This window comes from Panthera onca, chromosome C1 (genome assembly GCF_046562875.1).
Source record: "Panthera onca isolate mPanOnc1 chromosome C1, mPanOnc1 haplotype 2, whole genome shotgun sequence".
In the NCBI taxonomy this organism is placed as follows: domain Eukaryota; kingdom Metazoa; phylum Chordata; class Mammalia; order Carnivora; family Felidae; genus Panthera; species Panthera onca.
This window is the reverse complement of record NC_138346.1, coordinates 213293258-213307027: the sequence shown is the minus strand read 5'-3', so window position 1 is coordinate 213307027 and position 13770 is coordinate 213293258. Positions and strand designations below refer to the sequence as shown.

At 49.4% G+C, this 13770-nt stretch overlaps 1 protein-coding gene across 2 annotated transcripts; it reads left to right on the top strand.

Moving 5' to 3' along the window:
- Positions 1-3285: 3285 nt before the first annotated feature.
- On the top strand, positions 3286-13643 carry UBIAD1 (UbiA prenyltransferase domain containing 1). Of its 2 annotated transcripts, XR_009607893.2 has the most exons (3): positions 3286-4179; positions 8799-11069; positions 11193-11273. XR_009607893.2 is itself a non-coding variant. In XM_060625587.2 (2 exons), the coding sequence occupies exons 1-2, from the start codon at positions 3654-3656 to the stop codon at positions 11678-11680; spliced, it is 1014 nt and encodes a 337-aa protein (XP_060481570.1). In that variant the 5' UTR covers positions 3302-3653; the 3' UTR covers positions 11681-13643. The 2 variants fall into 2 exon arrangements, 1 of the variants encoding a protein (XP_060481570.1); XM_060625587.2 differs by lacking the exon at positions 8799-11069 and having other exon boundaries at positions 3302-4179; positions 11193-13643.
- The last annotated feature ends 127 nt before the right edge of the window (positions 13644-13770 follow it).

Here is a 13770-nt window from a genome sequence, read left to right as displayed (position 1 = left end):
CGTGAGAATTTCCCAGTTTTCCAAAATTACCTAGCTCACAAGATCATTCCCATGACCAAGTTTTAACTGAATGACCTACTCCTAAATAAATACTTTTAAAGCAACATCACTTAAAAACATCCAGGGGCTCCTGGGTAGTTCAGGGGGTGGAGCCTGTGACTCTTGATCTAGGATCCTGAGTTCAAGCCCCACCTTGGATGTGGAGCTTACCTTTCAAAATTAAAATAATTAGTTAAAATAAAAACATCTTTTCAAACAATCAATGGCAAAAATGGCATTTGACGGCATTGGGCTTCTCGCTGACAGTGCGGAACCTGCTTGGGATTCTCTCTTTCTCTGCCCCCTCCCTGCTTGTGTAGGTGCGCGCTCTCTCTCTCTCTCTCTCTCTCTCTCAAAATAAACATTTTTAAAAATACAAGCTGTACAACAATAGAAGTATAATATAACCCCTTATAAAGCATTTATATATTTCTTGTGTGTCTATTCAGGGCGGGGGTGGGGGAGGGATATGCAACTAAGATGCAATGAAATACGGAGAGGGCATATTTTTTCCTTTATCCATTACCATCAATTACTTGTGTAATAAAAAGAAGTGTCTAAAATACCATATGACCTCACTCATTTGTGGAATTTAAGAAGCAAAACAGATAAACATATGGAAAGAAGGAGAGAGAGAGAGAGAGGGAAACAAATCATAAGAGACTCTTTAGGATAGAGAACAAACTGAGGGTTGATGGAGGAAGGTGGATGGGGGATGGGCTAAATGGGTGATGGGTAGTAAGGAGGGCACTTGCAATGAGCCTTGGGTGTTGTATGCTAAGTGATAAATCACTAAATTCTACTCCTGAAAACAATATATGATATGGTAACTAACTAGAATTTAGATAAAAATTTGAAAGGAAAGAAAGAAGTGCCCATTGTAGATATTTAAGTTTCCAGAAGTTCTGAAATGCCAAATTAAAGAGGTTTGGCAATATTCTGTGGCTAATAAAACGCGTTGGCAGATTCTCTTTTTATACATACTCTTATTTTCCCTTTTTGTTACTATCTGTACTGTTCTGCACTTTTAACAATTTTAGTAGATCTTGGAGATGTTTCTTAGTTTATAGAAAGCTCCCTTGTTCTTTTGTTATTATATAGGTACATAGTATTTCATCACATGGATGTATGGTAATTTATTTTTCCAGTCCTCTGTTGATGGACACTTGTATTCTTGCTATTACTAATGATGCAGCAAAGAATGCTTTTGTACATAATATTTCCCCTGGAAGCTATAGCAAATAAATACCCAGAAATCAGATTACAGGGTCAGAGGGTAAATGCATGTATAATCGACAGACATTGTCATATTGTTCTCTATAAGGGAGGTACTAATTTTCATTTCCACCTGCAATATATGAGATTTTTGCCATGCTAAGTTGTGATAAGGCCCTGTTTTCTAATTAACAATCACATGGTTTTATAACAACAGTAAGCAATACATATGTAGGTCTCTTTTCAGTTTACGAAGAGCTTTCTTATGTTAAAATGGTAAGTAATATTTATTGAGCACTTACAAAGTATCAGGCATTTTGCTAGACATGATAAAGTAGTGGTTAAAAGCAGCTTGGAGTCTAACTGAATCTGAAACTTTGCTCCAACATTGACTAGCTATACGACCAGGTACTTAACCTCTTTATACCTATTTATTTATCATAAAACCAAAGAGATTATAATGCACTTACCTCCGTAAGTAGTGTGGTGGGGTTAAATGCTAACATACGTAAAGTACCTAAAACCCTCTATGACGCATGTGAGCAGTCAATAAATTCTATCGCTGTTATTCTTGGACATTGAGGCATTCAACATTCTTGAACTGGGAGGCATGTTGTATATTGTTCAGACTTTACATGTGAGTAAACTGAGATAGAGAGGGATTAGGTTATAGAATTGGTAAACGATGGAGCCGGGGTTTTGATATATCTGCTTCTTCCTCTTGTCCAAGTTGGCACGAGAGGACACTTGGGTCTGGCCAGCATCACAGGTATGTGCTACATAGTAGAGATGTAAATATTTAACAACCAGCTAGCTGATAAGGTGGGGGTGGGGGGAGGGACATGTTGGTATGTTTGTATGTACAAGGGCTGGCTTTGGGGCTGTGTGAGGTTGTATTGCTCTTAATGAAACTCTTAATGCTTTTTGACCAAGGGGCTGCACATTTTTATTTTGCACTAGGCACCAAAATTATGGAGTCTGTCCCGCGTCCATACATGCTACGTGCATATAACTGTCACCAATATAAAGGATGTATCTAGCACGTAACTTCTAAGTACTAATAAAATACACAATGCTTTTCATTGCAAATTCCGTATGGCCAATTGATTCTAACAGGATGCGTCTTTTGGATATCCTAGAGCCTCCCAAGCTAGGAGAGATGAGTGGTAGCCCGTCATTGTATCATATTTCCACAATGCGATAGACAACAGACAAAAGAAACAAATGGTAACATGGAGTGAGATAATTGGGAAGTAATGAGTTTTGTTAACTTTGTTTTAAATATAATTTATCTAATTGTAAGTTGGTACAATTTAATTTTTAATAATGGCTGTGCTTAATGATGGGCTCAGAAAATTCCTGAAAATTTAACTGTTGGCTCCCTCCAGCCAGAATGAGCTACAGCTATGGCCCATAAGCTTCCAGAAGGCGGGCAATGAAGAGCCAAAGCTGGCCACGAGACAGAGTGGGGAGGAAGACGGTTATTTGCATGAATAAGTGAGTAACCTAGAGTATGGATAAAAAGGCAGGCAGGACAGTACATGGCAAATGGTAATTGTTCACAATAAAAAGCGGGAATTATTGCCGTGGTGATTATTACTAGAGCTAATAATTTCTTAGACATCATTTCCCATTTCAGAGCTTCGTTTCCCATTTAAAAAGTGGGAGGTAATTCTACCTGTTTCATTGCCCTCAATGCCCTCCCTGATTTTTGTCCATTTTGTTCACTGCTGCCTAGCATAGTAAGTGCTCAATAAATACTTGTTGAATGAAAAAAATGAGTGAGTCCTATTTTGGTGAATGGAAGCTCTAGGTAAGTCGTAAAGCGACACGCGGTCGAGGTCGTTCCTGTGATGCTGAGGCTGTTTCCTGCGAGTCTGGGGGTAGCTGAGGGCCTCGGACCCCCGGCGGGAGAGGGGCTTGGCCGCGGGGCCGCCGCTCCGCCCCGGCCCGCCAGGCTCCGCCCCGGCCCGCCAGGCTCCCCCCCGGCCCGCCAGGCCCCGCCCCCGGCCCCGCCCCGGCCCCGGCCCCGCCAGCACCGGCCCGGCCCGCGCGGTCTGTCCCTGTTTCCGGGCGGGCCTTCGGAGGCTGGCGCACAAGATGGCGGCTCCAGTATCCTAAGGCGCGTGGCCGCAGTTCGGCCTTGGGCTCTAGCCGCGGACTGAGGTCCAGAGACAGGTTTCGCCCAGGTGACAGGAGGTCGGGGCGGTGCCGTCGGGCCTCGTGGGCTGCCTGGTCGGCTCGGTGCTGCCCCCGGGGCCCGCCGCCTCCCCAGCCTTGCCCCGGGGCGGAATCGAAGGAAGGTCAGGTCCGGCCGCCCCGCCCCTCTTCGCCGCTGAGCGGCAGCTGTGCCGTGGGTGGCTCACTATTAACTTTGACTTCAGCCACGTGCAGCTTCCATGGCGGCCTCTCACGTTCCGGGGGAGATTAACATACAGGCGGGAGAGACGGCCAAGGTCGGGGACAGGGACCTGCTGGGGAACGACTGTCCGGAGCAGGACAGGCTTCCCCAACGCTCCTGGAGGCAGAAATGCGCCTCCTACGTGCTGGCCCTGCGGCCGTGGAGCTTCAGTGCCTCACTCACCCCGGTGGCCTTGGGCAGTGCCCTGGCCTACAGATCCCAGGGCGTCCTGGATCCCAGGCTGCTGGTGGGTTGTGCCGTGGCCGTCCTTGCCGTGCACGGGGCTGGCAATTTGGTCAACACTTACTATGACTTTTCCAAGGGCATTGACCACAAAAAGAGTGATGACAGGACCCTGGTGGACCGAATCTTGGAGCCCCGGGATGTTGTCCGGTTTGGAGTCTTCCTCTACACTCTGGGCTGTGTCTGTGCCGCTTGTCTCTACTACCTGTCCCCTCTGAAACTGGAGCACTTGGCTCTCATCTACTTTGGAGGCCTGTCTGGCTCCTTTCTCTACACGGGAGGTAAGAATTGGCCTGTTTTCCCGGCTGCATGTACGGGAAACTGCTGGTTTGCATCGGAGTTTCAGGGCTGGAGAAGAGGTTCCAAAGGTTCTTCTCTGAGTTAGGCCATTTAGGTGAAACCTGTAACGTGTAGGTCATGTGGACTTTTTGAAAACAGTAGTGACTTGAGAAGATCCCAGCTTGGCTTATGGACGGTAGGAATCACAGAATCACGTGTATGTAAATTTTTCTATTTGGTTTTCTTTCGATGGTCGTATCTTAGGATGCCACGGTTTCAAATTTTAGAGGAATTAAATTTGAAGAACTCGGAATTATACAGCTAATTACTGGCAGCTGGTTTGCCGTGTGACTCCTTGCAACAGGCTGATTAAGGTAGTGATGGGCAGGTGGTCAAGTCCTACGTATTGAGCGCCTATTATGTGCCAAGCACTGTTCTGTGTGAACCCGGGAGTCGCAGATCCCTGCCCTTGTGGAAGTTATTTCATAGATCTTGAGGAGACCTGGAAAATAAAAATAATAAATTATATTTAGGATGACCAACGTCCTGGTTTGCTCAGGACTTGAGGTGGTTCCCAAGATGCTGGACTTTTGGTGTTGAAATCGGGAAAGTTCCAGGTAAGTCCCGATGAGTTGGTACCCTGGTCATCGTATATGAAAATATTATTAGTGCTATGGGGAAAATATAAGTAGGGCAAGGAAGGAGGGCATAGCTGACTGTTTGAAGTAGTTTGATCAGGGTAGGCCTCATCAAAAAGGTACTGTGAGCACAGATAGAAGGAAGTTGGCTAAGCATGTATCTAGAGGAAGGATGTTTCAAATCTTGGAATAGCAGTTACCAAAGGCCTTAAGGCAGGAGTGTGCTTAAAAGTTTAAGGAACCGCAAGAGTCCAATATTGAGTGAGGGAGTGAGTAAAAAGGTAAAACCAGAGAGAAGTATGTTTGGGGAGGCAGAGAAGCACAGAGATTATGGAGACCTTCATGTTTTAAAAGAATCAGTCTGGGTGCGGTATTGAGAACGGGTAAAGGTGAGTGGGCAAGGACGGAAGCCAAAAGGTGAGGCTGTTCGGCAATCCAGGCAAGAGAGGTTTGGTGGCCTGGATCAGGGTGGTAGTAGAGAAGGGAGGACGTAGTCAGATTCTGAATATATTTGGGTATATTTGGAAGGTGAACAGGGTTTGCTGATGGATGAGATACAAGCACGGGAGAGAGACAGGGGAATTCAACATAACTCAGAGGTTTGGCCCTGAGCACTTGAAATGATGGACTTGATGTCAAGGGAGCTAGAGAAGGATGAAGACAGGTTTGGGGGGGAGAAAACTGGGAGACTGGCTTGGGACATCTTAATGTATTAGATCTCCTAGTGGAGATGTCAGATGGCTGGCTGGATGTCAGCACCTGAGTTCCAAGGAGAAGCCTAAACTGCAGATGCAGATACTTGGGAGTCTCTGGCACAGGGATAAAGTTGTGTGACTGGATGAGATCACCAGAGGAAAGAGTGCTGATAGAGACCCATGGAGACCAGGACTGCGACCTGGGGCACTCTGATGTGAAGAGGGGGAGAGAAGAAGGAAGGGGTGGGGGAGAGTGTGACAGAGCAGCCAGCTGTGAACAGCTCTGTGAACGAAATCAGTAGGGTGCTGTGGTAGAACGCGCATGGGGCGGTGGTGAAGAGGCCCTTGAAGGATGAGGAGCAAGCTACAGGGCAGAGTAACTGGGTCTGATTTGGGAGCGAGTCCTTCAGGGCTGGAGGAGTAGCGCAGGCTAATGCCCTGGGGTCAGGGAGAGCTCAGCGTGCTTTAGGATCCATGAAAGGCCAGTGTGATTGAGAGGGAGAGCGAGGTACTGTTGGGGAGGCCACTCAGGGCTGGATCATTCTGGTCTCACAGGGCCTCTGGCTCCCCTGCTAGTTAGTTGTTCCTTACTCCCAGCCTCCAGCTTCAGTCCTTGGACCCCTTTCCTCTAACTCCATCCACTCTCCGGCTGCTTTTAGCCAGTCTCATGGCTTCATATGCCATCTGTTAACCTGGTGACTCTCAAAGGTGTTCCTCTGTTCCAGATTTCTCCACTCAACCTAACTTCTCCCTCAGTAGCTTCTCCCCAAGATCTCACAGGCATCTCAAGCCCGTTGTGTCTGAAACCAAAGCCCTGATCGCCCCTAAGAATCCTGTCCTACTCTCCACCTCTCCCCATCTTATTCCGTGGCAGCTTCCTCCTTCCAGTTCTTCAGGCTAAAAGTCATGGGCATCATCCTTGGCCCTTCCTTCTCCCATCCAGTCCATCAGCAAATCCTGTTGACTCCACTTTCAAAATGCATTTGGGATCTGGCTGCGTCCCACCACCTCCGGCCACCGCTGTCGTCTCCTCAAAAATGGCAGCAGGTTCTTTATCGATATGCCTTTCAGGGTGCTCCCAAATCAGAGCTGGAGTAGTCCTGTGAAAACATAAGGCAGCTACATCAGTCCTCTGCTCAGAATTTTCTAATGGCTCCCATCTTGTTCAGAGGAAAGGCCGGGGTCCTCACAGTGACCCCCAGGACAGTGCATTATCTGTTCACCCTCTCCCCTCCCTCCAGCTCTCTGACCTGCCCCCTTCTTTCTTCCTGCTCATCATGCTCCAGCCACACTGTCCTCTTGGCTCTTTCTGGTACAGGCAGGACGTGCTATACCTTTGTAGATGCTTTTCCTTGGCTTGGAACCCCCTTACTCCTTCTGGCTGCTGGATTCGCTTTCTGACCTCCACCCATTTGCTCACATGTCTGCTGTTTTGTGAGGCTTTACTTTCTACCCTGTTTAAAATTACAATACAAAGTTTTTGCAGCAGATAAAAATAAAATACAGTAAAGTAAAATAAAAGCGCCTGCACACACACACACACACCCTGTGTTTTCCCCCAAAGTACCTTTCCTATTTTCTATTTTCCTTCACAGCACATACTACTCCTTTTTACAAATTTTTATTTTTTTTTATTTTAGAGAGCATGAGCAGGGGAGGGGACAGAGAGAGAGAGAGAGAGAGGGAGAGAATCTTAAGCAGGCTCCACACTCAGTGCAGAGCCCAGAGTAGGGCTTGATCCCACGACCCTGGGATCGCGACCTGAGCTGAAATCAAGAGTCAGACGCTCAACCGACTGAGCCACCTAGACGCCCCACAGTTCATGCTACTTCTAACATAACAGACTTTGTTAATTGTCTTCCCCTTAAAACTGTAAGCTCCCTGGGATTAGAGATTTGGATCTCTGTTCTTTCTGAACGCGTGGTGCCCAGAACACTGCCTGGCATATACTCAGTACTTAATATCCATTGAATGAACAAATGGGGAAACACTGAAAAGTATTGAGCATATTATGTAATGATATGATTTATATATTTTTTAAAAAACCATTGACGTTTATTGATATAATTTGCTTACTGTGAAATGCACAGATCTTAAGTGTTACCGTTTGATGAATTTCGACAAACGCAGGCAGTTGTATAACCCACACCCTGTCATGATACAGAACATTTCCATGACTCAAAAACTTACTTCTCTGTCAATTTCCACTCTCCCCAACCCTATCCAGAGGCCATCACTATTTGATTTCTTTCACATAGATTGTTTTGCCTGGTCTGGAACCTTATATAAGTGGAATCACTCAGTATGAATCCTTGTGCCTGGTGTCTTTGCTCAGCGTGGTGGTCTTGAGTAGTTCCTTTTTAAATGCTGAGTAGTATCCATTGTGTGGACATACCACAATTTGTTTATCCTTTCTCCTGTTCAGAGACATTTGGATTGTGTCCCTATTTTGGCTTTTATGCCTGAGCATTCATGTTTAAGCCTTCCTGTGAATATATGTTTTCATTTTTCTTGGATGAATGCCTAGGAATGGAATTGCTGGGGTCATAGGGTAGATGAATGTTGAACTTTATGGGAAGCTGCCAAAGCATTTTCTTTTTTTTTTTTTTTTAAGTAGGCTTTATGCCCGCTGGGGAGCCCGACGTGGAGCTTGAACTCATGACCACCCACCCCCACCCCCATCCCCACCCCCACCCCCACCCCGAGATGAAGACCTGAGCCTCATGAGATCTAGAGTCGGGACGCTTAACCGACTGAGCCACCCAGGCGCCCTGCCAGAGCGTTTTCTAAAGTGGTTGTACTATTACATTCCCACTGGCAATGTTTAAGAGTTCCGTTTACTCCACGTCCTTGCCAACATTTTGATTTATGTTCTAACAAATTCATTCTGGCCGCTGTGTGGAGAACTTATCCAGTCTTTCACTGTGTTGGCTCATTTGGAAAATGGTGGTGGGAAGTTCCGAGGTGGGCCGCATTCTGAAGCAGGTGGAGCGCGTGAGCCCTGGGCCATACGTCCGCCCCGACTCTTAGGAAGCAGCTTTCTCCCCAAGGGCTCTGTCGTTTTCTTGCGTCACATAACCTCAAGAAGGCTACCAGACCTTTCTCGGCTCTCGAGTGGGTTTGTGGTTGGTTTTCGTGTGGGACCTGTTCAAGGTGGGGGCCTATCTTTGCAGGCCCAGGTTTCATTCCACGTTGCTCACCTCACTTTTGCCAGGTGACCCAAGGGGATGTTCTTGGGTAATCTAGCCAGCTGTCAAGGCTGTAGAGCTGTTGTGTTTTCTTCCGTAGCTACAGCCCTGACATCCACCCGGAGAGCTGGGCATGTAAGCAAAAGAAGAGTGGGCAGCTGGTGGAGAAGCATGCCGGGTCCCTGCTGGGAGCCTTCCTGCCTGGCATCTTCCTTGGGCAGAGGTTGTTCCCTCAACGTGTGAGATTCTGCAGGAGACATTGATTGGCTAACTTAGTACAGGAACCAGTTGCTCTGCTTGAGAGAACCTCCTCCCGGAGGGCATGTCCTCAGAGGACTTCCCACAACACTGCTTGGGGAGTGCGGAATTCGTTTGCTGCATGTTGGCGGGTACCGGGGGCCACGGCTATGACAACACTTCCCTGGGGACGCTTCAGTCTAAAGAACCGAGGGTGGTCATTTAGCACCAAAGCACCCCAACTAAATGGAGGCGTTAGCTAATACTGTGGTGGCAGTCATCTTGCGATATATGAACGTAGGAAGTCTACACGTCGTAGACCTTACGCTTTCGCTGTGTTCTAGGCCAGTTTTCTTTCAAGAAAGCTGGAAGAGAAACAACCGCAAAGAAGCCCAGCTACCAGTGTGAAGGTTATCTTGGGCTGAACCCATTCTTTGGCTGCCCTGGCCTTAGGTCATCTGCAGACCACCGTCCCTTATCGTTTTCGGCTGGTTAAAATGCAGTTGATGACCCAGTACTTTTCTTTGTCTCCTGATCCTGAGGCCGCTCGTTGGAAGCTTGGTCAGATCGGGAGGTTTCCCAAGCTTCTGTGTGTGTGTGTGTGTGTGTGTGTGTGTGTGTGTGTGTGTGTGTACCACACCCCACCCACTCCATGCTGCCTCCCTCTGAGTGGGTCACTTTCCTTAACCTCAGCCCCAGCTCCAGGTGCTTGTTACTGTAGCTCTGTGTTCAGTTCAGCCTTTGTGCCCACGGTGGGGAGCGAGCTGTGAACAAGCCAGACACCAGGCCCTGCCCTCATGGAACTTCTGGTTTGAGGGGAGGATGCAGACTGAGTAATTAGAACCACGATGAACTTTATGAAGGGGGAAATCTGGGGTGCCCTGGGAGCATATTGCAGGGGGACCGGCTGTGGCCTAGCGGGTGAGGAGGGGCTGTCTTGAGGAATGGTCTTTAAGGTCTTGAAGGGTGAGTAGGAGTCTGCCAGGCAAAGGCGGGCTGGCGTGCCTGAAGGCCTTGGGGAACCGACAGAAGTATGAGTGGAGGCGGAGGGGAGCTTAAGGTGAGGTGGGGAGGAGGGAGGCGGGGCCAGAGGTGTGCCGGTGAAGGATCCCGAGGACAGCTTGTGATAAGGGTTTTGAGGTGTATGTTGGAGGAAGGGCATGGTCAGATTATATATTTTTTTAAATGTTTATTTATTTATTTTGAGAGAGAGGAAGCAAGGGAGGGGCAGAGAGAGGGGGAGAGAGAGAGAGAGAGAGAGAGAGAGGGAGAGAATCCCAAGCAGGCTCTGCCCTGATAGCTCAGAGTTTGACCTCATGAACTGTGAATTTATGATCTGAGCTGAAATCAAGGGTCAGATGCTTAACCAACTGAGCCACCCAGGTGCCTCAGGTCAGTATTTTGGAAGGACCCCTCTGGCTGCCCGTGAAGATTAGATCTGGGGGTGGGGTGGGGTCATAAGCATGGCTGTCACCATGTTCCAGGCATAGGATGACCATGACTCCTCTTTGGAGATGGGAGTGAGGCCGGATGGATTGTGGCATCGCTGGAGAGAACTGGGCAGGTTCTGACGAAGTGGTTTAGACAGGATTTGAAGCGGGTTGGCAGTCCAGGAGGAGTTCACGGGGCGGGGGGAGGATTTAGTTTGAACTTCGTCGGGGAGGAGGAGTTGGGGGGGCGTTAGTTTGGACTTCATGGGAACCAGAGAAGGGAAGCAGCACGGGAGCCTCGTCTTAGCCGTTTTACTCGTTATGTGGACGAAGGTTTCTTTATGTGGAGTTTGGGCACCATCAGATTTCCCTGAGATTCGCTGCGGGTTTTCTAAACTAGAGGCTGTGGAAGAAGGAGGGAGAAAAGTAAGAGACTGGGATGGGCCTTCTGTGAGGTACTGACCGACGGACGCGATGTCTCGCACGGGCCGGCGAAGGGACAGAGAAACCAGAGTGGCCCGTGAGACCATTTAGATCCTCCGTGGGCTCCCCCGTTGAATCGCGTGTGGTGGGAGCCCGCTGCTGTTTGTTGTAGGACTTGCCGGGGGACAGTAGGAAGGACAGCGTGGGGACGACCCGAAGCCCAACTGGGTGCTAAGAGAGGAGTGTTCCCTGCCCCTCTGTGTCACTGGAGACGACCTCAGGTGGGCTCCAGAGGGCAGGGAGCTCGCCGACTGCCTGTGGTCTCTGTCTGAGAACTCCCTGCTCCCGGCCATCCGTTTCCAGCCCTGGATCTCACGCCTCCTCTCTGGGTCTTCTGGCCGTAGGAATCGGATTCAAGTACGTGGCCCTGGGAGACCTCGTCATCCTCATCACTTTCGGCCCGCTGGCCGTGATGTTCGCCTACGCCGTCCAGGTGGGGTCCCTGGCGGTCTTCCCCCTGGTCTACGCCATCCCCCTCGCCCTCAGCACCGAGGCCATTCTCCACTCCAACAACACCAGGGACATGGACTCCGACAGGGAGGCCGGCATCGTGACGCTCGCCATCCTCATCGGCCCCACCTTCTCCTACATGCTCTACAACACGCTGCTCTTCCTGCCCTACCTGATCTTCAGCATCCTGGCCACACGCTGCAGCATCAGCCTGGCCCTGCCCCTGCTCACCATTCCCATGGCCTTCTCCCTGGAGAGACAGTTCCGGAGCCAGGCTTTCAACAAACTGCCCCAGAGGACTGCCAAACTCAACCTCCTGCTGGGGCTCTTCTACGTCTTTGGCATCGTCCTGGCCCCAGCGGGCAGTCTGCCCAAACTCTGAGGGTCCCGGGAGCCCTCCCCACCCCCGTCCGTGCCCCCTCACCTTAGAGTGTGTTTGTCGAAGGCGGAGAATCACAGGAGGGAGGCTGATTTGGCAGTCAGGGGCCTAAGGAAGGCTTCTGAACTCCCACCTTTTTTCTAATTATTATGCTTTTAAAGATAAGGTTTGTTTTTGTATTATTCCGTTTGCCGGTGACTCTTGGAACCACTCGTATCAGAAGGTGAACTGGAAGCATGGCCCTTGTTTTATTTATAATTTCCACTAGGGGGTGCTGTTGGGTCACTTTAAAGTGGATTCAAAGGCCCGAAGACTTTGTGAAGGAGCCACCCGGTTGGCCTCGGGTCCTGAAGAGCCCTTGTAACTGGGCTCCTCCTTGCTCCGTTGACACGCAGCCAGCTTCCTCCCGGTATGCTGGTCTTGCAGGATGCGCTGGCGATCGGCGCTGGGCCCCGGGACACAGGAGCATCCGTCTCTTACCCTGAGCCCTTGCGTCCTAAAATACACTGCTTGAGAGAGAGTCCCTCGTTAGCAGTCCAGCATGGCTCCCAGCTTTGTGCCTGGGTTGTGTGTCAGGCGCGTTTGTCCTTCGTCCCCCCTTTCACTTATTGCCACAGCTGAGTGTCCTGCAGCAAGATAGTCAAGCTGAGGGCTGGGAAAGGAAAAAAAAAAAACCAAAAACCCACCCTGGAGGCAGCTGAGAAAATCACTCTGCTTTTGGATAGAATTTGGTGGGGCAGCTGTTTTCCCTGTATAGAATCTACTGGAATGACTCCAGCCCTTTCAGTAGCTATCAGGAGCCCTGAAATTGTAGAGGCACCGTCCTTGTGGACTCCGTAAAGCCCACAAGGTCGCGTCTTCCCCCACCTATTGCCTTTCCTGATGCTCCCCTGTGCCCACCCCCCATCTCTGTCCAGTTCCCATTTGTGCGTCTCCTGTCCGTGCAGCCTGACTGTTTGGGTCGCAGCTTAGCAGCTGAGTTGAGGACAGTTGTCACTTTCCACAGAGCCCCAGGGAAATCAGCTCTTCCCTGAACGAATAAGCCGACAGACACAGTCCTGACCCTGTTCAGCTGGAATAAAGGCCCTGCCGGAGAAGGAACCGTGTCTTCGTCTTTGAAGACAGATGAGCAGCATTGACCCCGCTGCTCCCAAAGGCTTCAGTGGCCTTGTGCAGAGATCATTTGTACCCAGAATGGGGGAATTCCAATGCTGCTTTTCACTTCATTGCCTGCAAAGTGTAATTTCTGGGCTACAGTTGCCCAGTTGCATTTGGTCCAAGACTGAAATAGATTGAGACCGTCATCATCATGCTTTTCCGTTGTGATTACAGCAGCCTTTCAGATAGGTGATTCAGGGGCCCGGCCTGCCAAAAATGACAAGAATTAGTTCTTCACCCTTAAAGGCAGGCTGAGTATGAGTTGGTTCCTTAAGATTGGTCAGTCTACTTGGGGAAAAAACATACTTGGAAATTGCAAATGTTCCTCCAAAGTTAAAGGTGGTTTGACTGCAGAGCTCCGGGATCCTCGAATGGTGGTTAGAGCCCAGTGACAAGAGAAGGAAGGACGGCCCTCCTCTCCTGCCATTCTTCCCAGCACCACTGTCGTTTTGACGCCAGGCTTGTGGCATTTTGGTGCTCATAGGGGTCCTGCCTTCAAAGATAGGCTCTTGTGGCATCTTTTCAGTGCAGGCCATTCTCACACAGGGCTCACTCCGGTGGCCGCAGAACCAGAGCTCCCTGTATCCCCAGACCAGACCCACCTTTGCAAGCACACGTGTCGGGAGGTGACATCCGGCCTCTGCACTGCATCATGGTACAGATTTTAACGCGTATTTTTTTATATAAATGTTTCTAAAAGGCCGGATTTGGTGCCAGGTTTTCTATACAGGTCACCATAATTTGTATTACACCCCCTGATTCAATGAAGGTTTTCTTTAGACTTGTCAATAAAAACAATGTCTTATCAGTTGTCTCTGCTTTTCTCCTACTTCCTGTCTTGCTGTGAACTGATTCATGAATCTCAGGAGGACAGCGCAGGAACACCGGGCCATTCGGCGGGGGTGCGGGTGTGACGAATCTGGATAGGGGTTTGG